General features: G+C 49.3%; 1 protein-coding gene across 1 annotated transcript in view; it reads right to left on the bottom strand.

Moving 5' to 3' along the window:
• LOC135829699 (uncharacterized) overlaps positions 1-26,021 on the bottom strand; it is a 163,336-nt gene that overhangs the window by 10,516 nt on the left and 126,799 nt on the right. Inside the window, exons 29-40 of the mRNA XM_065342090.1 lie at positions 18,867-18,938; positions 17,189-17,263; positions 14,224-14,295; positions 12,455-12,526; positions 11,431-11,502; positions 10,683-10,757; positions 9,800-9,862; positions 9,441-9,512; positions 8,871-8,942; positions 5,484-5,555; positions 3,302-3,373; positions 196-267 (exon numbers count right to left, since the gene is read on the bottom strand). Coding sequence (XP_065198162.1) covers positions 196-267; positions 3,302-3,373; positions 5,484-5,555; positions 8,871-8,942; positions 9,441-9,512; positions 9,800-9,862; positions 10,683-10,757; positions 11,431-11,502; positions 12,455-12,526; positions 14,224-14,295; positions 17,189-17,263; positions 18,867-18,938 — 861 coding nt within the window. The remainder of the gene's footprint in view (positions 1-195; positions 268-3,301; positions 3,374-5,483; positions 5,556-8,870; positions 8,943-9,440; positions 9,513-9,799; positions 9,863-10,682; positions 10,758-11,430; positions 11,503-12,454; positions 12,527-14,223; positions 14,296-17,188; positions 17,264-18,866; positions 18,939-26,021) is intronic.

The following is a 26,021-nucleotide window of genomic DNA, read 5'->3' as shown; positions in this document are numbered from 1 at the left end:
ACAGATGAAGAGTTTAGACAAAGCATGCGTAACACAACCGGACGCACACATGCATACATGCATACACACACACGCACACACATGCACACACATGCACACACACGCGCGTGCACACACACACACACACACACATACACACACACACACACACACACACACACACACACACACACCACACCACATGCATATACTCACAGTCGTTCCAGAAACGTTAACTTGTCAAGCACGACGTCGGAAATTTCCATCAGCTGATTGACACTGATGTCCCTAGAAAGAGTGAAGAATGACACAAAGTACATACAGGACATTAAATTGAGGCTTAAATTGATTTTGAACTCACATTTAACTTTATTATCAACACAGTTCCCATAGATCGATGTGGATCTATGTGGTGTGGCTACGAAAGACTCGAAGGATGCAAGTGTCAAACCTGTTGATCGGTTTCTCCTAGCACTACTGTATACGTACAAATTTTCGTTTGGAATTAACTTTCGCTATACTGTTCGTTAGGGGGTACGAAATAACTAAAGTTTGTACCAAACGAAAGTTTTTTTCCGAACATTCGGCTTGACAGACCTTGACCAAAAACGAAATTTAGTACGTAACAGGCCTACTGGTGGAGTGATCTAACGAAAGATTTCGTAAACGAAAAGTTGTACTTCTACCGTACATGTGCCTCACAGCCTGTTGAAGTCACCCAGTCAGCTGGATGCCTACTGTGCAACTGAACGTCAACGCTACTATCCCGCGCTGTTGGGTTCGGACAGATAAGACAACAGTGCTCCTAGTTTCAGTTCTTGTTCAAAACAAACTCCACTCAAATCTCTGAGTCTAAAAAGGAAAAACCTAAACAGCATACGAAAACAGTGCGCATCAGGAAGCACGCGAAACTAAGCGATCACATGAAAGATCAGCTGACAGTGCCAAACAAACATGCATAAAACACAGAATACAACAGAGATCCATGCCGCATACTCTACACAGCACAACCATGGCGTCACATTGTATGGGTATGCGAGGATCACACTCCGGTGATGACAACGTAACCCCATTCTGCATTCTCCCTGTACAATGCTTGTATCTGCAGCCATGGCCAAATACACCCGGCCCACGGGTCAGAGTTGCGCCGCATTTCCATTTCCATGACATCCTGCACCATCCAATAAATCCATCCGAGGGGAGCAGGGGCTGTGTAATAGGTGTATGTATGCTACGACCTGAATACTCACTATTCGTATTTCCCGCTCGTTCCAATTGGCAATGAGCCACTCACATAGAAGAGCGCATGCTCCAGGTTCTGTTCTGTTCTAGTCTAGTCTTGAGTGGTCGTTGTCCTGTTCTCCTTCTGTTTACACTCTTATCGAATACTTCTAATTATCCAATCATAATACCCTTGTGTTCCGGTGTGAGGGGGCATCATTAGCCGGGAGCAGCTAACACTGGTGGCAGCGGAAAACGTCCACCACTACATCGCTGGCGGAGTATGTACGTCTTCGGAGATCGCCGACTATGAAGAACCACGAAGGCCCACGCAAGTGAAACCATATCCTCATCCACTCTCTTCGTCGATATTTTCCTTTCTGCATTGTGTTTCTTTCTGCTCGTCGTTTTCTTGTTGCATGCATTGTTTACAGACTCAGTCCATAGGTCAAGCATTGGCGCCAACCTGTCTGGCCAAACATTTTCGGAACATTTTCTGTGTCCGTGTTTTGTGCATACTGGCTGCTGTCTAGTGTCTTGTTAGGATATCTGCTAGCTGGGTAGTAGAGTCTAGCTACACTGTGTCCGTAGAGTAGTTGCCTATTTGGAATTGTCTCTGCCAAATTTAGTTGTTTGCCGCTACGCACGATAGGTTACGTAATAGATTTAGAATTAGATCGATAGTTGATCGAGGCGTCGATCGAGTCCACGGGAAATTTTTGAAGATAATTTTTTTTTCGAAAATTCAAAAATACAAAAACAATTTTTTTTCACAATGGGCCGTTCAGCGAAATCCAAGAGACAAGAAAAGCTAGAGCGTAGCTTCGCTGAAGCTGGCTGTGACATGAACATTGCTGAAGAGCGCGAGAGTTCGCCGGTACAAGGGTTGTCCCATCGTTTTCGTTTGCCGGACACAGACACACCACATGCACGTCCACTGCCGAAGCCGGTCTTGCTTCCTGAGACATTCGGAAATCAGCCAGGCCAAGATTTCACCACGTACATGAGGCATTTCGTCCACACATGCGAGCTGAGTGGGTACGACGACGAACAAAAGCTACGGCTACTACCTGCTCGCCTTGTTGGTACAGCTCATGAGATGTTCACCGAAATTCTAACTCACACGCCTGACATGAACTTTTCCGACACAGTCGAGGCTCTGCATGTCCGTCTTGAGCCGCCCCAGCAAGCATTGATGCACGAGGCCAGTCTTCGCCAGCGAGTGAAGCTGGCGAGTGAAACTCAGCACGGGTATGCCACGGAACTTCGTCGGCTCGCTCGTCGAGCCTACCCAGGACAACAAGGTGCACTGCTTGATTCAATGCTTTTGCAACTTTTTATTGATGGCCAGGCATCGAAGGATTTGCGCTTGGCGTTGGCGTCACCTCGGCCCACTGATTTGGATGCGGCGGTCCAAAAGGCCATCGAGGTCGGGAGCAGCTAACAGCTGCATGAGCCTTTGCGCTGCTTTTGGCCACTGCTGTGTAACGACTTTTTAAGGAGTGCATAATCTCTACTGAATACGTCTGGTGGCACGTGCACATGTGCAGAGGCAAGTATTAGTTACTCAGCTGCTGGCAGTGGCTGAGGACTGTTGTGTCCTGGCTCATCAGGCAAGCAATCAATCTCATTATGAAATAACATCACTCACAGAGGGACAGCCGGCCAGCACAGGCATACGTAGGGAAGTACCTCGAAACAGAGGGCATGTGTAATGAGTACGTACCAATGCACGCAGAGCACATAACTATTATACAACAGAGTGCATGGACTGTTCGGAGAGTCCTCCTAGGATGTTCCCATCACTAATACACTCAACACTCATACCTTGTTTATCCGGGTGGTACGGGATCAGGCACTACCCGTAACTTTGAAATGTTCAAAACTCCGAATCACGTACATTTTGATGGGGAAAGGTCATAGATATTTTAATGGCATATGACATCACTATTTCCAAAAAAGTGCCCAAAGAGTGGCAATATGTTTCTACTGAAACGCGTCTGAAGGGTGCCCTGCAGACAGAAGTGCCCATAACGTTGGGGTCCAGACAACCGAGGTAAGAGTGTAGTTCGTTTGACATAACAGTAGAATGAGCACTTACAACGTTTTCAGATACTTGTTGCCTTGGAAGAGCGCATTTGGCAGACTTGTCAAAAAGTTGTCCTGAAGCGTCCTGAGTGGAGAGGAACAACAAAAGGATACGCAGACATGGGAATAAAAGGATAGCCTCGACCTTCAACAATGCAGGGCTTTCTGGCAACACTGCACGACAACTGTTGTGTCCCGCTCAAGGCAGACCAACTCTTATAAAGATGAGAATGAATAGATCAGTGAAACACAATGGCTTTAAAGGGAAGCTGGCTGCAAAGGCGGCTTGAAAGGTGACATGTGAATGTGCTAACGTTATGCGCAAGGCACGAGAGGTCCAGCAGTGCAGCATGCAACAGTGCATGGAAGCAGGTGCGAACAATAGCAGCCTAAGTGCCAAGACCCATGCAGGGAAAGGTGCTATAATATCACCACAGCAACTAGCTGTGAAACGATCGCAGTTTCTCAACTATTGGCTCGCATGCCCTTGTGATACATTGGTGACCCGGTACCATTGCCAGTTGCTGCTGATTCTTTAGAGCCTGTCAAGGAACCATCCCGGTTGCATCTACTGTCATGGGCATTGAAATACGACGGGATGACCGGGGCCGGCGCCTTACGGCTTTAGCGCGTCCATGCACGCACACACTGTTAAAATGGACCAGCAGTGTTTGCGGCTGCAAGGCCAGCGCCCGTATCGGCTTGGCTTCTCAACGGATTTCAATGTCCGCTACAGCAGGTCCTTCGACCTTTTCAACCTTCATAAGACTGTCGGGTACACATGCTAAGCTCATTGGATATCCTGGTCAACAATGCTGTTAACCCTTTGAGACCCCACTGAAAGTACGACAATTTACGCACCTTCAAAATTAATAACATGCACTTTCGCTCGTATCTCTATGAAACATTCACCGATTTTTACAAACTAACCACCGTTGGAAAGGCATTTCCAAGACGAAGAGACTAGTACCACACTCAAGCCAAATACCTGCACAGCCTCTGCTCTGCGTGGCCTATAATGCCGCCCAAAACAGCAGCCATGCGCGAACAGCTTCAGCAAAGTTCAAACAGCCGCCACTCCATTCTCCTTCATCGCATCGACTTCAAACAAACTACAGCAGAAAGCTCGTTTCAAGCGCAAAATTTTGGTGTGCAGCATGCTTGAATATGACATACCATTCCGAAATCTCCTGCCAAGTGCAGCGTGAAAATTTGAATTTTTCGATCTGAGTGCATTTTTCAGTTTGTCTCCGACTTCGAGTCTCACGACGGCGGCATTGTAACTCCTAGAGACTTCGGATAACTTCGACGTGATAGCCAAGGGTCTTCGCGAAACGTAGATCCTTTGTTTATGAAAATCGGTGAAGGAACACCAGATATATAATTATTTTAGTGTCACTGTATACCAAACGATCGAATTCGATCGTTGGGGTCTCAAAGGGTTAATAATAATACAATGATAGCTATGAAAAGTATGAATGCCGCAGACATCACCACGCAACATGACAATTTGTTCAAGGTTTGGTTTTGTGTGTTTCCAAAATCGATTTTCACGCTCCGATCATCAGTGGAAATACGGAACTAAAGAGATCAAGGGAAAAACAAAGGTTAAAAATCCAAAGAAGTGTGACACATGACGGGTAACTTGTGGTAAGTATTACAAAAAGTGAGAACTAAAATAAAGAGATGTCTGCGGCATTCATACTTTTCATAGCCATTATTAAACTTTATCTCCACGTAGATTATTTGAATAATACAATGTAGGTATCTTTTTCTGCCGTAAATATACTAGTTCAGAAAGTGGATGGGGTCGGTGACTGGCCCGAAACGTCAATAATTTTTTCGACATCACTAATGAAAGAATTTTCATCCAGTGCATCCGTATGTATACTAAAATGTGTATAACAATGATAGTTACCGCCAAACACATACAAATGTCTTGTTTGGCAAAATTGAATCCGTTAGATCCAGTCAACCCTGCTCGCGGGGCAGGGTTACTCGGATCCAAATCCGATGAATCTGGATTGGGATTCGACCAATCGATCACTGCAGACCAAGTGGATCCTATGGATCGGGATCTGGATTCAACCTAACAGTCACACCCCGATATACCAGTGCGGCGGCTTATACCCTGGGGAAATACGGCATACACAGGAATGCATTCACTTGGCAATCAAACAGAACGCAAAGCTTACAGGTTTGTGAGGTCGATGAGGCTTTGGAAGACATCAGCATTCAGTGACTGTAGCTTGTTGGATTCCAAGGACCTATTTCAGCAAACAACAAGGACAGCATGTACATGATAGGAAGCCTGTCAGGAATTGCAACACCATTCATGATCTCCTTACACAGTATTGCAGCGCCAATGTGAGCCACGTCTCGTCTGATATGCGTTTTAAAGCCATTCAATATTTCCATCTGGTTTCATGCTGTGGCCTATATGGGCTTGTGTATGCACTCTGTACCTGGTTTAGAGCTGTTGCATAACTAACACATGACCTGACAGGGCATCCAGGTTGGTTCCAACTCAACTCAACACTGGCATCTGTTGGTCACATGATGTCGGCCATGTTGGTTCCACTGTCCACGTGTCATGAACAGATTTAGTCCGATGAAAAAGACGTGATTGATTAGTATGGTGGTAAAGACACACCTGGCAGTATGGTGGTAAAGACACACCTGCCCACACACGCTCTCTAGGCTGCAAAGTTCTGGCACAGGCCTCTCCTTCTCACCACCACCACCATCAGTTCGCGCCTGGCGCCTAGTCGATGCATGGTTGGCGGTATCCGACATAGCAGACTGGTACATCAGGTAGGGCATGGCCCATAGAAGATGACACAGCAACGACATAGCTCGATGGCGACGTACGTTTCGTCCCCGCTGGACTCATCAGGCAATCTTGAAGTTAAACACCACTGCAGCTGTACTTATGGTTGATTAGTATGGTGGTAAAAACACACCTGGCAATATGGCGGGAAATACACGCCTGCCCACACCGCTCTCTAGGCGGCAAAGTTCTGGCACAGAGCTCTCCTTCTCACCACCACCACCACCACCATCAGTTCGCGCCTGGTGCCTAGCCGATGCATGGTTGGCGGTCTCCGACATAGCAGGCTGGTACATCAGGTAGCACATGGCACATAGAAGATGACACAGCTGCTGTGGTGTCTTCAACTTCATTCTCCTGAGTCAAGCTCCGTATGAAGACATCCAAGAAGAAGTTTGCCTGATGAGTCCATCTGGGACGAAACGTACGTTGCTGTGTCATCTTCTATGTGCTATGCACTACCTGATGTACCAGCCTGCTATGTCGGATACCGCCAACCATGCATCGACATGTCACTAGGCGCCAGGCGCGAACTGATGGTGGTGGTGGTGAGAAGGAGAGCTCTGTGCCAGAACTTTGCAGCCTAGAGAGCGTGAGTGGACAGGCGTGTATTTACCTCTTCTAGGTGCCATGCGCTACCTGATGGCGGTGTTGGTGAGAAGGAGAGCTCTGTGCCAGAACTTCGCAGCCTAGAGAGCGTGTGTGGGCAGGTGCAGCTGTTGTACCTGGCCTTCTCTTCCTGCTCCCAGTCCCGTGCCATCTCCACACTTATACAAAGGGACGATGATAACTACATTTAGAAGACTGTTTATTGACACGACGATGAAACACAACTAGACATGACGAACTCAAGACGAAGACATGATGAACTCACAAGACGAAGACATGATGAACTCAAGACGAAGACATGGTGAACTCAAGACGAAGACAGCTTTTCATACCACAGCAACACGCGCATGCACCAACATGACGTACACACGACGTACACAAAATAACGTACTACAACATAACTCCCTCCCAAGAGTAGAATCGTCCTCGATTCTAATAATAAAACAGAGTAAAAAAGAGGAAAAGATCACACAAATCACTCAATCATACCACACCAGTCACACCCATAAATAAAACACCTCTGCCTGCACTGCAGATTATTAAAAACTCTGTCCGCCCACCCAGAACACCAGCCACGATCGCTGTCACACGTGTAGGAACTGATAACCTCAAAAACTCTAAACTGTTTCACTCAACACACCACCTCACGATCACGCAAAAATTCTAAAATGTGAGAGCACAAATCATAGGAATAACAAAAAGAACAAAATCCACTGGCTCTGTGGGGGCCTCTAGTTATCCTCATAGAAGAGCAAATCAAAAAACGAACAGAACACACGCGCTGTGCGGGCGCCTCTTTACCCTCGAGGAGAGCAAATAATAAAGAACAAAATGTCGGGAGAACAGAAAATACACAACTCACATTCTCATCACGTTCACAACAACACACGTACCCTCTCACCAACGAAACTCCTCACGCCGTCTGCCATGTCGTCCGCCATCTCAAAGCGCTGCTCAGCGTCCACATCCTCACACTGCAGCCTCTTGTCTTCACCTTCCATCCTTCTTTTTTTTCTGTTTCAGTTTTTCTTCTGGGCACAGTTTTACGTCGTGTCCGGGACCACCAGTGACGACGACTGCCAAGAGACGGGAGAGACGAATGATGAAGGACGAGGACGACGGACGAACTTCTTCAAGACGGACAAAACTGTGACGATAGGACGACTGGAGATGACATCGGAAACTGGGAGCGAAGGCCACGCAGGACGAATCCAGAAGTTGAGATTTACAAATTTCCATTACCGCTGCCACCAATGTTGTACCTGGCCTTCTCTTCCTGCTCCCAGTCCCGTGCCATCTCCACACTTATACAAAGGGACGACGATAACTACATTTAGAAGACTGTTTATTGACACGACGACGAAACACAACTAGACATGACGAACTCAAGACGAAGACATGATGAACTCACAAGACGAAGACATGATGAACTCAAGACGAAGACATGGTGAACTCAAGACGAAGACAGCTTTTCATACCACAGCAACACGCGCATGCACCAACATGACGTACACACGACGTACACAAAATAACGTACTACAACACAGCCATATTTCCAGGTGTCTTTAACACCATACTAATCAACCATAAGTACAGCAGCAGTGGTGTCTTCAACTTCATTCTCCCGACAAAGATGTGAAACTAGTCTAATCCCACAATGACACCCCGTGCTATGTGCATGCATGTGTGTATTGTTGTTCAGCTGATTCAGTGCACTATGCGTGCTCACACGTGTTTCTTTTCTCATGGCTCCCAGTTGTTGTTGCATGTCCACTTGTGTCCATCTGTTTGTCTGTCTGTCTGTCTGTCTGTCTGTCTGTCTGTCTGTCTGTCTGTCTGTCTGTCTGTCTGTCTGTCTGGCTGCCTGTCTGTCTGTCTGTCTGTCTGTCTCACGCTCTCTCTTTCTCTGTGTTTCTCTGTGTTTCTCTGTATTTCTCTGTGTTTCTCTGTCTCTGTCTCTGTCTCACTCTCTTTCTCTGTCTCTCTATGTCTCTGTCTTTGTCTCCGTCTCTGGTTCTCCTTCCATGTGTTTCATTGTCACGTGGATATACATAGCACAGTGTCTCAGTGCACTTCCTGCATTGGTCGATATTCAGTGCTGGTGGAAATATACACACAATACCTTATTCTAGACACGACTTACAGAATTCTCAGGAGTGAATTGTTTTGGAAAGCACCAGCGGGAAGATGGGTCACGTTGAGGTTGTGCATGTCTCTGGATACCAGCAATACAGGGGAAAACATATCAGTGTTTCGTCACATGACTGTACCCTTGCCGGCAGCCCATCAGCAGCTCTACTGGATAGCATGCAGTTTTCACGGTATTGCTGCATCCCTGTAAGGTTGGCTGCTTGCCCTGGATTTTACATAACACCACCAGCAGCACCAGCACCAGAACCACCCCACCAGCACCACCCCACCAGCTCCACCCACCCTGCCCCACCCCACCAGCACCACCCCACCAGCACCACCCCACCAGCACCACAACACCAGCACCACCCCACCAGCGCCACCCCACCAGCACCACCCCACCAGCACCACCCCACCAGCACCCCAATTCAATGCAAAGACCCCAAAGTGATGCAGCGCATAATTCAGGCAGGCGGTGAAATAAGACTGGCCGAAAATCCAGAAGATACGATACAAGCACATGCAGGTAAATGGACAAACACAATCTGCGGACAGAAGATACACACATGTATGTTCTACTTACAGAACTGTAAGCAACTTGAGAGAGTTGAACACTCCTTGCGGTATGGTGTGGATTGAATTGGATGAAATATTCCTGTAGCAGAGACCATGATAGGAAGAAAGTGAATGAGTTGGCAGGTGCACCGTGCTACCGGTTTTGGACAGATGTGATTGTTCTCCACCTGTTCGTGGACTATTCACAATATGCAAGGGTCTTTCTCCCTCAAAATCACGCACACGGGGAAATGCTATGGAGTGCTAACAGAATAGCATATGCGTGCTTTGAGGCGGGTGGGGCAGGAGAAGGCTTGACTCGTCATTTGTATCTAAACTTGTCGTTGAAGACACCCAGGGCCATCAACGACTATTGCACAGACTTACAATATGTCAAGATTGGCGAGAGGAAGTGCTGGGAGACTTGTCAACGCATTGTGGCTCAGGTCTCTGTAGTTCATAGAAGGGAATACATGACGATAGAAGAAGATCAAATCAGTTTCAATAGAGGTGGGAAAGGAACGAACACGGTCCTTCGCAGTCACAGAACAACAGCGGGTCTGCTTTGAATGGGCAGTGGCAGTCATCAGATATTCATCACGACGAGACAATAGGAAAGAGGAGATAATTATGTAGCTTTCCAAAGACACCAGGATGACGAAGTTCCACAACTGGTGAGTGAGTGAAGTTGGATAATTTTCGAATGCGTACTGGGACGCACTGCGACTGTTGCGCGCCACTGCACGTACCGTACGCTGCAGGAATCCAGGCGTTTTATGGCAGTCCTCAAAGGGTTAATAAATGGCGCAGAATGCACGACTACGTCCAGTACGTTGCTTAATATTATGTGCAATTTTAATAATAGTCACAATGGCCGCGCATGCTCCGGTCGAAACGCTGCCAACTATGTCCAAAGTGAATTTTCACAGTGGTAAGAAAGGGAATCCTACACATAAATCGTGGTGAGGATTAAAGGTCGTTCTCAGCTTGCCCTGGCAGTGGAGCGCAAAATTCCATCCTCTACTGCAGGTATGCACCAGGTTTTAGGTTTTAATGTTAGAACCCAGGCCATGCAGCATTCTGTGTAGGATGTTCCTACTGGTAGCCTGTCCTACCAGTAGGACAAGGGTCTATGCAAGCTATCAATCCTAAAGTAGAGCTGTGTGTCACCCGGGAGAACACCATTCGACCAAGCGAAGGATGCACAGAGAATTGAAACGAAAGGAAATGAAGACAGGAAAGTGGGAGATTGAACTACTTTCCAACGTACAGAATGCTGAGTTCGGTCATATTTCCCAAGTTCAGATTCCCGCTATCAGATGATAAGGCATTGCCGGACAAGTTCCTGCAGTGAGGAGAGACCAATCGATACAAGCACACACTTAGTTAGGCACCCGCCGCACCACATTTTCTGCTACATGCAGATGGCATTCAATACATGTCAGACAGTCTGCGTTTTCCCATGAATGTTTGCACCGTGAGCCTTGTAACGTTAGCAGCATACGCATCAAAACCCACAAAGGGCGTACATGCCTTATCACTTTGGGAACTTTCCAAGGCCAACAAAATCCCAAACCTTCATGACATCAAACACTTTGTTTTCGGCGAATTCAAGGCATACAAGCAGAATTGGGAGGCACAGAGAAACCCAAAATGCAGTGAGAAAGTTCTCCAGTACTTAAAAAGACCTTGATGGAAATCAAGAGACTTTGAGTCTACGTTATCGAAATGCACTGCAGAGACTCTTGGCGTTAAAAAAAAACATTCTGTACATGTACTGTAAAGCAAGATGAATAATGAATGGGTTGTAGGTAGAAATGAAATTTATGAAAAAATCGTGTGTACAAAAAATATTGATAAAGTTGGTTGCTCCAACATGGGACACACGCTTCCTGCTGAACTTGACACTTGACTGTCTAAGTTTGTAAACAAAATTCTTGATATACAGTATTCGAAAGGCAGGATGATGATGCTCATTCACCGAACCAAGCTCATACGTAGAGATTAGTAGCACTTACAAGCTATGCATCTTGGGCAGAGTATTGAAGGCCATTAGGGAAACATTGTCCAGGGCATTATCCTGTAGGGTTCTGCGGCAGTCAATAATGAGAAAGGAGAAGCGTATGGCTTAGTTAGATCTTTTATATAAATACGATACTGAGTTGCGCTGATAGTTAAACATGCAGTCTCTGTTAGTTTCTTGCCTCGACGCAACATCGTCAGTTGTTGTTCATATTTCTTCCATTTGGGATGATCTTCCTTGACCATGTGTAAGAAGTGGAATATGATATCTCCTGATGAATGCTTGTGACACAGTCACTCAGCTAACTCACATGAGGGAATATTAGCTAGCAGATGCCCTCCGTCTCGTGGGGTATTTACCCATAAAGACAATTTAGTGAAACTCAGCTCATACTAACACGTACAGACTACTACACGTTTCTAAGTGTATTTTTCCTCATGTTACTTTCAATCATGCACACACACACACACACACACACACACGCACGCACGCACACACGCACGCACGCACGCACGCACGCACGCACACCCACACACACCCACATACACATACACACACACACACACATACACACATGCACAAGCACACAAGCTCAGACACACAGCTTGGAAAAGCTCTGTGACACGAGGACCAGGCTCTTGGAAGCAGAGTGTGAGACTAGGATGGGTCCGGATCCGTACCCATGGGCTCAGGGTCTTCGCTGTTTCGGCTGCAGGCAGCTGGGCCATTTCCAGCCCGAGTGCTGGACAAATTCGTCCTGTGACCATCTGCAGCGCAACCTGTCACGTTACCTCCCACAGCCAAATTCGTCACAGGTGCACAAGGCGCGCAGGGAGATCGTGCCACCGAACAAAGATAAACCCTGGCGACAACAAGTCTCGTTCAAGACGACAGGTGTAAACAGGCTCTACTGAATAGGCCGTCTACTCGTACATGGAGATTCACGAATGAACATTGTTGAAAAACATGTTTCTGAATCTATTGAATTTCACTGCTCCTTGCAGTTCTATATCACTTACAGCTCAAGAAGTTTGCTCTGATGCTGAAAGTGAAGTGTGCTCAGTGTTGCTAAATCGTTGCCATGTAGAGTTCTGCAGCAAGAGGAAGAGCGAATACCAATGTTATATATATGCTTTAATGATAGCTTGCATAGACCTGGATCCTACCGGTTGGGCCTACCTGTAAAACCATCATACACAGACATGCTACACAGCCTCTCTACTTGACCCTCTAAACTGTTGCTATGGGGCTAATGAAGCAGTCCACACATTTTAGATGGGATCGTACAAGGCATATTGCGAAATTCCATGGCAACAGCCCATGGTAACCATGGGCATGGAGTATAGAATTTTTAATTCCACTGCCATGGCAGGCTAAGAAAGACATTAGGCCCTCACCATGATCAATGTGCCATGGTCAAAAAATAACTTTGGACAGAGTTTCTACACAGGAGCAAGTGCGGCCATTTTGATAAAATTGCACATACCATACTCGCACGATTAGTGCTCCTGGGGCACACTTTTTTTCAATGTCCATCACGGATGGGGCACTATTCAAGAGAGGGCACTGTTCAAGAGAGGGCACTATACAAGAAAGGGCACTATACAAAAGAGGGCACTATTGTTTCAATGCTGTTACATTTAGGTCAGCCCACATAAAAAAAGAAGGCAAAGAAAAACAGAGCCTAAAGTTTACTGTAAACTATCACGGCACCACAGAAAGGGCAACAAGAACTGCGATTTTGATCCCGAAACCACCGGTTTAATGACCTGGACAAGAACATTACCAAAAGAATACCAAACTTGACCATGCGCTTGGTTACAAGCCCAGGGGGGGATTACTAAAGAGAGGGCTGTATTTTTTCACTTGCTCTTAGAGACTGGGCACTATTTGACAAAGGGCATTATTCAAGAGAGGGCAATAATCGCGTGAGTACGGTATGCAGCGCGCTGGACATAGTCTTGCATTTTGCGCCATTACTTTGCCTCACAAAGACCTTATCTCAACAATCGTTTCAAGAAAATTCTCAACCAAAAGCACTTTTGCAGCCCGGTTTCTTGGGTTCTACCGGGAGGAGGGCAGGGCGGCATGCAAGCTATCATTAACCCTTAATTAACTGTGGTCTAGAATCAAAATTTCACTATTCGTCATCTTCGGGTGCTGAGTCGATTGGTCTTGTATTGGTCCGCGGAAGCTCAAACTCTCCCTTCGTCCGAGATTGCCAAATAGAACACGCCACTTCCACCGAAACTGGGTCACTGAACCCTACTAGATGGGGATGTATATGCAAAATGTCTCTAAAAGCGCCATTTCGTTCTTATCAAAGCACGGATGAACAAGATTGGCCCACATGTTGTGGTCTTTTGGACGCTGAGTCGACAGGTTTTGGTCCAGGAAGGCTTATTCCCAATTGAACATGGTTAAGCAAGCGGTCACGTGCTGATGCGCACGTCAGTCATCTTTCCGATTCTGAATCTGCAATATGCGTGCACCAGTCACCTGGTCGCGTTGCCCGCAGGTTACAACTTTCACACCAAGGCTCAACTCGAGTAACAGGAACGCGCACTAACAGGCTGCAAGCTGTAGCCTGCAGGCACGGTGACCAGGTGACTGATGTACGCACATCTTACTGCAGATTCAGAATCAGAAAGATTATGCTCCGTTAGACCACCAAGCATTGGCGAATTATTCCATCGGTGGTCCTGTGCTCTGCATAGGAAAATACAAGATTACAAGACCGGCTTCAGTGCACAGTCACTATGGAAGCACCGATTGCAGCATGCCTTACATTCTCTGCAAGTTTGGATTCTTTTCAAATATATTGTCCGGTAATGACACTAGCTTGTTGTCGTGCAATTGCCTGCAAGGAAACAAGATAAAGTATGAGCGAAAAAAAAAAAAACGTATTGCATAAGGTCATTCACTCTTCGTTACACCAATCGTATGGGGCTAGTTCACAGTCATATAGGCCTGCAAAATCAGCCGAAGCAGTCTTTCGCAAGCATTGGACGACCCCTGAGAACTTTAAGGTTCACGGATTGGCATGCTAGCGTCGCCAGCTACATCATGCACGTGACAGGCGCGTGCATATACTGTCCCACACAATCGGTCAGTGCTCAAATCGCATTTTCCCATCAATATCACTCACTTTCAACTCTACGGGATTCATTACGGTTGGCTCAAACTGCCTGAATTTTTGAATCCACACGCACGAAAGACGTTCCAAGACTTCCACCGTTCGTATTTTTTCAAACGAGTTCCGGGTTTTCCAGTAACTTTGGCCAAAGTTCGGCTAAAAAAACAGGGGGAGCCGTTGCGTTTCCGTAAAATACTGAACGGTAGAAGGATTGCCAAGGTCGAGAGCAAAACAACAAGCCATTATTTGTCAAAATCGAACAAGAAACGGCTCAGCGCATCTATTTTCCGTGCACGCGCGCGCGTACTTTGGCCGACAAGGTGTGGAGAATTTCTGAAGAAGAAGAATAACAAGAGCAGCAGCGCTCGGAACAGCCGTGCTGGATACTTCCAATCCCGACGATGGAGCGTGTTGGCTGTCGTGAGCTGCTGGCTGTCGTGACCATGACATTTCTTTTTCTTTGTATACCCTACCTATCTTGACGTGCCCTAGCTCAGTTTCGGCCTCTTTACAGGAAGAATATTTTCTTCCATGGCATCAGCGGCCAAACAGCAACAGATCGAGATTTGCAGGGCAAACAAAGGATGCGTGCAGCTACATCTAGTCAGGTTCGATGCAGCTGCGCTTTGCCAGAACCTCAGCAGATAAGAAAAGACGACAGAGTGTCTCAGATGGAACTGGATCTTTCGCCAAGACCACCACCGCCGCCATCATCAAGTCCAGGTCAGTCAGAAAAATGCAAAGCCCGAGTGAAGTGAAGCCACTGAAGCCAAGGAAAAATTCAAAAAGTACGCTCTCCGGCTAGACTTCGAGTCGATATTTTTTTACTTCGATACGCGCTGTCGCGGCCTGTACGCGCGTCCATAATCCAAAATGGAGGCGCACGTGACGGGTGCTTTTAGTGGCAAGCCGTGAACCCTAAACTTGGGCCATGTCAGAAATCAGCCACACAAGCCACATCCAGGGTTTTACCTTTTTGTCTGCCTAGACTAAAAGCCTGGTTCAAATTCAACGCAATGCTGACGGCACGGAACGTAAGGGCCTGTTGGGACGGCTGGTGTGAGCAGTAAAACCTTGTACGAACCGTACGACACGGCATGCACCAATTGTTGCGATGTTCAACGTTGAACGGCGTGAGTCATAAGGCACAGTCCGCGACGGGGTGACTTTCGGACCTAACTTCTTGTTTTTCAGGATTTCCTTTCCATTACTTCTCCCTGAATGAAGCTGACTCAAGTTCACAATACCAGTTTTTCATGAAGACCAAAAAAGTAGCCCTGGAAGTTGTGCTGTTCTAATAGCCCCAGGAAATGATGAAACAGTTTGTCTGCCACACTCCTGGACTATCCCTAAATACAGGAAGTGACATGAAATCTTGCCTTGCTAAAATTCAACTCAAGTCGTGTTAGCCATTCTGCGAGTTATAATGGGAAACTTTGTGCTCGAAATGCAAAATATTTCCAAGTATGAAACGGGAGTAGTCAGCGCACGCCACCATCTCCTGTTCACACTCAAAACGTCCCCGCATACTGTATGAAAAGTAGAACAGATTCAACTCTTCCCATCGCTTCCTCATTCGTACGGTTGCGTCCCCGTTCTGGGTGTTCACATTGGATGCCGTCAGACCGTCCCATCACGCCCTGTCGAATGTGAGCTAGGCTTAACTTTGTCAGAATGGAATTTCAGGAAGCTTCCTTTTCATACATGAAGGAAACAAAAGAGCCTGTTGTCACCAGTCATCTATTATGTAAGCCATTCTGTCTCAAAACTCATACGCATGGCATCTAGGCGCTCCAATCCAGGATTCGAAATTATGAGGATGGAACTCGGCGAGGGACTCCCCCCCCCCCCCCAGGGTTCTGCATCATACTTGAGAATGCTCACATGCTTGCGATTGAGACGAGGTTTTTATACTGCAGTCTGTTTGACGTCTATGTGATGAAGGAATTGAATGGCGGCCGAACTTGCCGAAAGAGTCAGGGAATTGCTGTTGCTTGGAACGGCATCCCAGGGCACGCAGATCAGAGGCCATACAGCTGGCTGGAATTTGGTATTAGTCTCTGGAATAATTTTCTAACGCTGGCTCGCTTGTTACTGTGCAAATGGCTTTGTTGAAGTGTGCTGGTTCTCGGAATGATTTATCGAGTGTAGCAGTCGTCAAGCTTCTTGCAGCTTCAAGGGCGGAAACAAGAACTAAGCTACACACCAATTCCCGCAGGACTGCACATCCGAACCAGTTCCATGAATTTACGTTCCAGAGAAACCATCCTCGTTTCTTTTACCTGACAATGGCCAAGTGCCTCTAAACCTAAACTAATGGACCTAGTTTGGATCTGCAGTGCTCTGGGAATGGGTGTGTTCAACTCCTTTCTCCTTTCTCTTTTGTTGTGCAAGCACAATTTGACAGAGGCACAAAGAGATACCGGTGCTAATGTAATGATGTGGACATAAACAATTAAACATACCGCTGCTACAATTATTTTTATTTTTATTGTTATATCACGTAGAAGTCGCCTGATGATTGCATTGTGCCAGAAATTCGGAGTTGCGACGAACTCTGTATACCTCCTTCGTGCCGTTTGTGTATACTATGCAGACATAGCCACTAGAGACTTACAGATCAACAAGTTGTGCCAAATAAATGAACACGGTGGAAGATGGCAGCTGTGAGAGACTGTTGCCTTGAAGATGTCTGCGCGCAAGAGTGAAAGAAGAGCATACAGGGTGATGTACGTACTGGTATTGTCAGTGTTCAAATATGCATGAGCATGACCCACTCCTCACAGCTGCACATACACACATGCATGCTCACACATGTACATGCACACACATGTACATGCACACACAAACGTGCACACACGCGCGCACGCAATCGTTCGTCTTGCATCATGGATTTTGCCCGACCGCAAAACAAATCTGACAAACAAGGGCAAAGCCCTGACTGCATTGCAGTGTACAGTGCACTGGGCATGATGCCAGTCTCTCCGGAGGCGTGGGTTCGAATCCCACCGCTGCCACCAATGTAGGATTCCCTTTCCTAATAGTAATACCAGACACTCAAACTGTTCATATCGATAGTAAAACTAATGTTACTTGTCTTGACGGAGAAGAGAGAGAAAGGCCAGAAACACGTGGGCATGCGCGCAGCTTACAAGGCCAGAGATTCGTCACGTGGACAGGAGCAGGAAATACAAAATGTAAGAAATAATAAGTAATCATTGGCCTATACTACACAATCACCATTTGCTCAACATCCATACTTCAATTTAAGTTCCCATAGGCATACAGACCAATGATTGATGCCGAATCCATGCCGCAAGGAAAACTTCAATTTCTGTCAAATGCAGACAAATACTGGGCAGGGGGGGGGGGGGGGGGAGGCGGCAGCAGAACAACTTTAGAAGTCCTGCATGTTATGTGCGACGTCACAGTTATAGATTACAAGCATGTTATGTGTGACGTCATCATTATTATTATCGTAGTTACTGTTGCCGTGCACGTAGCTGCTGTTGCTGTGCAGCCTTCTCTTGGTATCCAGAGTGTGCTCATGTGTGCAGTGGGCTTCTTCTCGGATCTGCCTTGGCCTCGTGTGCTGCATTGTCTTTCCTCTCCGGTTTTACCTGTACTTCCATGTTCGCTTTCAATGCAATGTATTTCTAAACTCTCCGATTCGTGTGTACCAGTGGAACTGTGCATGAGTAGTGTGCAGGTTGAGTGAGAACTACAACACGTGTGGCAACTATTCGCTCTACTACGTGCCTCCTTCACCACACAAACATGTTGATTGCCGTGGCTGGCTCAACGCCCTTGTCTCAGGGGATTCTGTCCCTGCATTAGCTATGCTTGTCACATGCTATGAGATTGTGTCTAATAATAATAATAATAATTGAATGAAAAGTGGCTTGGGCAGAGCTGGACCAGCCGGACCATCTCCTATGCCCCCGCTGATCAAGGAAGGAGTTGGAGCCAACATGGCCACTCCATCTTTCATTGTAGTCTTCATCTCTCCCCCGCCCCCTCCTCACCATTTCTGTGCATCCGGCCTGCGTTGAAGCCGACACTCCTTTTTTTATTTTTTTTATTTTTTATTTTTTTTTTACTAAGGCCACAGCTTCCAATCATGACTTTTTAAGGTTGGTCCATTGCCAGAACCCTCAGTAAGCACACTCACAACGTCGCAGTAATAGCTACAAGAGTGCATGGATGTGAAAAGTGTCGGACCGTTCTATCAGCCTAATTTAGGACGGGTGAACTCTTTCCCTCGCACCCAAGACAAGCCCTGCAGATATCCTTACAGCTCTTCCAAACGAGTCAGATACACGAACAAACTAGAGTCTAGAGCACTAAGCTTGTTTCCATCCAATGTTCTGAGGAATAGACATGCATATGCAGACATTATCGACACGCGCACATGCGGGCGCACGCACACACACACACACACACACACACACACACACACACACACATACACGCACGCACGCACGCACGCACACACACACACACAATGACATGAAAATACAGGGATATGAGAAGCAATCAATCCAGAAAGAGAGAGAGAGAGAGAGAGAGAGAGAGAGCACGGAAAGACTTTGACCACGGCCATTTCGGCTATAGATATAGGCTTGTAGAGACTGGAAATTTACAGAAATTTCTATCGAAATCTACTTATTCACCCTTCCTGCTGGGCTGTAAGTTTGTTAGTATAGTACTTATTCCTTCTGTTGTCGCTACTCACCTGTTCTGTAAATGTTTCAAGACAGCCTCTTGAATGATTCTCGTTTTGACCTTACCTTGTCTGTTTATTTATTCATCTTCCTCTGTCTCTGAGTCACATTGCTGCGAGCGCGCACGTGGAGATGCTCCAGTTTTCAGCCATGCTATTGTTCTACTGACGTTGATAATTGGAATCATAATTCTCTCCTTCTGTCTAGTCGTGTTCTACTCTGCTTCTCTGTCTCTCTTCTATTCTGTTTCTGCTTCGAACGTGTAGTTGTTTGAGCTGCTCTCATGATAATTTATTTGTATTTTTGAAACCCTTTGTACCCGCGATCATGCGCTTGTACAACTGCGCTGTGCTGTATGACTGAGCTATGACTATGAGTCATGCTCGCACTAGCTATGATGCCTTTTGTGTCACGTGTCCGTGTATGTCGTGGCGCAAGCGCGCTGTGCCTTTGCTGGCCCTTTTTTGCTTCCTTTTGCAGTTTTGGTTTTAGAGTTATGCCGGTTATGGTGGAAGTGTGTTTGCAAGGAGAAATCCAGAACGTCTAGTAATGGTGTGTTGTCCCATTTGCGTTCGGAGAGTGTGCCTGTGCACGTGTATCGGAATTTGAATTCTTGCCTGGAACATTTGGTCCTTCGAGCCTTACTTCGACTCAACCTTGTAGCTTCAGTACAGTCTTCTTTCGTAGTGTCAATTTGTTTGTTTGTGATTGTCAATTTTAGTCCGGCCGCAGTTTCAGTAACTGTCAGTCTAGTAGTAGTGTCACAATGTCTGACCAGGAGCTGCGTCGGAGCAGCAGGACTAACGCTGGAATACCCCCCGATAGGCTGGGAGAGTGGGAGCCCGCCGCTGGACACGATGCCCCACTGACACCTGTGTCAAACCGAAGTGTTGCAGCCTCAAAGTCTGCTGCGTCGTCCAGCTCTGCAACTCGCCGGCGAATGCTTCGAGCGCAGGCTCAGCTAGAAGCAGCGAAGAAAATTCAGGTGCTCGAGGAACAGGAGCTGGCCCGCAAAAAAACGCTGGTGGATTTGGAACTGAAAGCTGCGCTGGCAGAAATTGCAGACGCCACCAGCAGAGCAGGCAGCTCAGTCCGTAGTGGTCTTCCTGGTGCTGCCGGTAGCAATACCAGTGGGAGTCTGGCACTGCAGCCAGCCCTTGCCACTGCTGTCCACACCAGTAAAGTGGCACGGGTGGAAGAGTGGGTGAGGACCCAAGACGTTTTCTACGTCCCTGATCAGACGCCCAGTGTTGCCACAGCACAGTCCGCTTGTGCCGCTTTGGCGAGTGTCTCGTCCACCCGGGAGCTGTTTGCGCAGCGCAGGACCCAGCCAGGCATTCTGCACCAGCCTGCTTCTCAGTATGTAGCGTCTCCGGCTGTACGCCAGTCAGCGCCAGCTCCTGCGGTACGCCAGTCAGCGCCAGCTCCTGCAGTACGCCAGTCTGCACCAGCTCCGGCTGTAAGCCTGTCAGCGCCAGGTCCAGTAACCCGCTTGAACGCGGAGGCAGCCCCATTTCTGACCGTGCCCATGACGAGCCTCGGTGATTCGCCAGGTGCTAGGGAGCTGCACCTCCAACAACAGCTTGATCGTACGCGGTCCGAGCTGGTAATGACAGAGCAAGCGCTGCACCAGACATTGGGTCAGGTCCCGCAAGCCAGTCCACTAACTGCGCGCGCTCCACCTGCGCCACCTGAACGCCAGCCGGCCAGCACTAACAAGTTCTTGGCTCGCCAGACCATGGGCAGGGACTTGCCCACGTTCTCTGGCCAACCGGAGGAGTGGCCGTTGTTTTTTAATGTGTACCACTCCACCACCACTGCGTGTGAGTTCACGGATGCAGAGAACCTCATCCGATTGCAGAAATGCCTGCGCGGCAAGGCGAAGGAAGCAGTGGTTGGCCTGCTTACCGTCCCCGGCAACGTCGACCAGGTGCTGCGGACTTTGGAGCTCCGGTTTGGACGTGCTGAGCTGGTGATCAGCACGCTCATCCACAAGGCCAAGAGCCTGAGCTCCATCCGAGCCGATGATTTTGACGCCCTCATGGTATTCGCCACTGCCGTGCAAACTTTGGTGTCAACTATGCAGCTGCTCAGGACACCAGGCCACATGTTGAACCCGCAACTTCGGCAGGAGCTAGTGAGCAAGCTACCAGCAAGTCTGCGCCTCCAGTGGGGAGACATTGTCCGTAGTATGCCACCTGATGATGTCAGTATTGCAACGCTATCTTCTTGGCTTCAGCAGGTAGCCCTCTCTGCATCATACGTCCACATCCCTCGACCGTCCGCCACCGACCACAGGCCACCGCCTCGTCGAACGGACCCGTCACTCGCCACAACGACCAGCAGCAGTGGAAGCAGCGATCGCTGCGATTTCTGCAACGGTCGCTCCCATGCTACTACCGAGTGCAGAAAGTTCCTGGGCCAGTCAGTACGTAGTCGCTGGAAATGGGTCAAGGAGCAAAGACGTTGTTTTACATGCCTCCGTAAGGGTCATCGTCTGCCAGACTGCCCACGCCCGACGGAGTGTCCTGTTCACGGCTGCAGCAAACGCCACCACAAACTCCTGCACTCTGACGCCTCAGATACCGTAGGCGAAAGAGACGAGACACACCTGTGTGCCGTGACAGAGCAGACGGGTGAAGTAATGCTGCGTGTGGCACCGGTCACCCTGCACGGCCCAGCCGGCGATGTCAGAGTGTGCGCTTTGTTCGATGAGGCTTCGACCGTCACTCTGGTCGACTCATCCCTGGCCGCGGAAGTCGGTGCCACTGGCACGGTGACCCCGCTCACCTTGTCATGGACGGACACGCAGCGGCAGCGGCACCCCAAATCTCTGTGCGTCGACCTAGAGATTTCTGGCGATTCCGGGGAGCTCCATCCCTTGCTCGGAGCAAGGACGGTCACCAACCTGCGCCTGCCATGCTCCGTAACGTCTGTGGATCGTGTGCGGAAGTCCTGGACCCATCTTGCACACGTCCCTGTCAGCAAATTGCACGAGCGGCCCAGGCTCTTGATTGGGCAGGACAACATCAACCTCACCATCAGCCGTGAAGTAGTAGAAGGCCCGCCGAATGCTCCGGTCGCAAGCCGAACATTACTTGGTTGGGTGGTACATGGACACGTCGGCAGCCATCGCAGCAGAGTGGACGAGCATTTCACCTTGGTCCATTCCACCAGCGCTGACGACGAATTGCACGACCTAGTCAAGGACAGCTTCCGTACCGACAACTTCGGCGTTCAAGTCACTACCAGCTCACTTCTCAGTGAGCGGGAGAAGCGTGCTCAGCATATTCAGGTTGCAACCACCCAGCGCAGCTCATGCGGCACTAGGTGGGAGACGGGTCTCCTGTGGAAGGAGGACAATACCACAATGCCTAGCAGCAAAGCAGCTGCCATGACGCGGCTTCTTTCTCTCGAGAGGAAGATGGTGAGACAGCCTGAATTCGCCCGTCAGTACAGTACCAAGCTTGAGCAGTACGTCGCCAAGGGTTACGCCGAGAAGCTGACACCAGAATTAGCTGCACATGAGCCGCCTGCAGCATGGTACCTTCCCCACTTTGGTGTGACGAACCCGAATAAACCCGGAAAGCTGAGATTGGTCTTTGACGCGGCGTCAAAGACAGGTGGGAGGAGCCTTAATGATGCGCTGCTCTCCGGGCCAGACCTGCTCCGTCCACTGCCAACGGTTCTGTTCGGTTTCCGGGAGCGCCGTATTGCATTCGGTGCCGACATTGCGGAAATGTTCCACCAGGTTCAGATCCGTGAAGCCGACCGAGACAGCCAACGGTTCCTGTGGCGGACCGATCAGAGTCAACCACCTGATGTCTTCAGGATGAAGTCAATGACATTTGGCGCGACGTCGTCCCCTTCGTCGGCAATGTTCGTTAAGAACCACAATGCTCACAGCCACCCGCAGACGTCGCCTCGGCTGCAGACTGCCATAGTCAAGCGTCACTACATGGACGACTACTTTGACTCAACAGACACCGTTGAAGAAGCCACCTCACTGTCTGCTGACGTCATCCGCATCCACAAGGACGGAGGCTTCGTCATCCGTCATTGGATCAGCAACTCGCCAGCCGTTCTGGCATCTGTACCAGAAGCGCTAAGAGCCAACACAACAACCGTTGACCTTGATGTTGAGCATGCCCATGCTGTTGAGCGAACGCTTGGCCTGCGCTGGGACACAGCGACAGACACGCTACGAGTCCAGCCAGCCGCAGCAAAGATCAGCCGCCCTGGAAAGTCCATGACCAAGCGGCAAGCTCTCAGCACAGTGATGGCGGTGTTTGATCCGCTCGGACTACTTGCCTGCTTCACCATCCGAGCCCGAGTACTACTACAGGACATCTGGCGCTCTGGTATTGGCTGGGACGATGAGCTGCCCACTTCTATCAAGGGCAGGTGGGATGAATGGTGCCAAGACTTGCAATCGCTTTGCAAAGTCAACATCCCACGCTGCTACTCACTAGCTGTTGCCGACGCTACCAGTATTGAGCTGCACACGTTCTGCGACGCGAGTGAGAAAGCTTTCGGTGCTGCCTCATACTGGCGTTTTCAGTTGAGCAATGGGTCCGTCGCAACATCGTTAGTGATGGCGAAGACCAGAGTAGCGCCACTCAAGCCACTGTCCATCCCTAGACTCGAGCTGCAAGCTGCCGTTCTGGGCGCACGCCTATCGTCAGCTGTTCTGCAGCATCACAGCTTCGACTGCTGCAAGTCCGTTCTGTGGTCCGATTCTCAGACCGCCCTGAGCTGGATACGAGCTGATGCCAGGTGCTACAAGCCGTTTGTGGCACACCGCGTCGGCGAGATCAAGGAGCTCACCAACGAGTCCAACTGGCGCTGGGTACCCACTGCTGACAACGTAGCCGATGACCTCTCCCGCGGCGTACCTGTTATGGAAATCGTCGAATCGACACGTTGGCTGCAAGGGCCCGACTTTCTGCACAACCAACCAGCTAGTTGGCCATCCGCCGCTCCTGAAGTGGAGCCAGAGGACACGGACCCCGAGCTGAAGCGAGAGTTCTGCGGGGCCACTGTCGCCACGACGTCCCTGCAGGAAGCGCTCCCCGATATCGCCAGGTTTTCGTCATGGATGCGTCTGGTTCGCACCACAGCCTGGGTGACCCGCTTCGTTGAGCGCCTGAAGGCTAGAGTTGCCAAGAAAGCCGTGAATCCCAGTAGCGAACTGTTGCCATCAGAGTTCCGACACGCCCAGCAGCTCTGGTGGGAGAACGTGCAGCAACAGTCGTTCCCTGACGAACTCGCCGCGCTGCAGCAGGGCAAGCCAGTCACCCGCAACAGCCGCCTGGCATCGCTGACGCTGACCCTATTGGACAGCACCATAGTGGTTCACGGGAGAACAGACAACACGCCTCACTTGCCTGAGTCTACAAAGCATCCAGTGTTACTCGACCCTGACCATCGCTACACCCGATTACTCATCCTGCAGCACCACGTCTGGGCAGGTCATCAAGGGCAGGAACAAGTTCGGAACGATTTACGCCAGCAGTACTGGATTCCCAGATCTCGAGCCGCTGTTCGCCGTGCCTGGAACTCCTGTTTGAGGTGCCGTCACCTCGCAGCCACACCGCAGCCACCGGTAATGGCGCCGCTACCGGAGTGCAGAACCGCAGCGTATGAGCGCCCGTTCTCCCACACGGGAGTTGACTACTTCGGTCCAATTGAGGTGACTGTCGGGCGTCGACGCGAGAAACGATATGGCGTTCTATTCACGTGTTTGACCGTTCGAGCCGTGCACCTGGAAATAGCCTCCAGCCTGACAACCGACTCGTGTATCATGGCTATCCGCCGCATGATCGCTCGGCGCGGATACCCTGCTGTACTGTATTCGGACAATGGCACGAATTTCAAAGGAGCTGAACGGGAGCTCGCAGAGGCGATTGCAGCGCTAGATGTCGGTGACCTCATGCGTGAGCTGACGCCCAGAAACATCAAGTGGGTCTTCAACCCTCCTGCCGCGCCCCACATGGGTGGCGCTTGGGAGCGCTTAGTGCGCTCAGTAAAGATCGCCCTGAAAGCGACTCTCAAGGAACGGACGCCACGTGACGAGGTGCTGACCACCGTCATGGCGGAGGCAGAGTGCATCGTAAATGGCCGGCCACTGACGCACGTTTCTATCGACCATGCTGATGCTGAGAGTCTGACACCGAATCACTTTCTGCTCGGCGGCAACCACCGAGCTGTTGCGCCAGGGAAGTTTGATGAGAAGTGCCTGAGGAAGCAGTGGCGGATTTCCCAGGCCATGATCGATATGTTCTGGCAGCGCTGGGTCCGAGAGTATCTCCCCACGCTAACGCGCCGGACCAAGTGGTTCAAGGCGGCAGAACCAATCAAGGTTAACGACGTTGTCGTCATTGCTGATCCACAGTTGGCCCGAAGCTGCTGGCCGAAGGGCATCGTGGAGAATGTGTACCCCGGAAAGGATGGCAAGATCCGCATTGTGGACGTCCGCACAGCGATGGGAACGTTCCGTCGCCCGGTGTCGCGCATCTGCGTGCTTGATGTCCGTGCATGAGTCATGTGTTGGCTAACTGCATCCGTTAGCAGGTGGGAGAATGTTGTCGCTACTCACCTGTTCTGTAAATGTTTCAAGACAGCCTCTTGAATGATTCTCGTTTTGACCTTACCTTGTCTGTTTATTTATTCATCTTCCTCTGTCTCTGAGTCACATTGCTGCGAGCGCGCACGTGGAGATGCTCC

This window comes from Sycon ciliatum, chromosome 13, assembly GCF_964019385.1.
Source record: "Sycon ciliatum chromosome 13, ocSycCili1.1, whole genome shotgun sequence".
NCBI lineage: Eukaryota > Metazoa > Porifera > Calcarea > Leucosolenida > Sycettidae > Sycon > Sycon ciliatum.
Note: the sequence above shows the minus strand (reverse complement) of the source record. Positions and strands in the feature narration are given on the sequence as shown.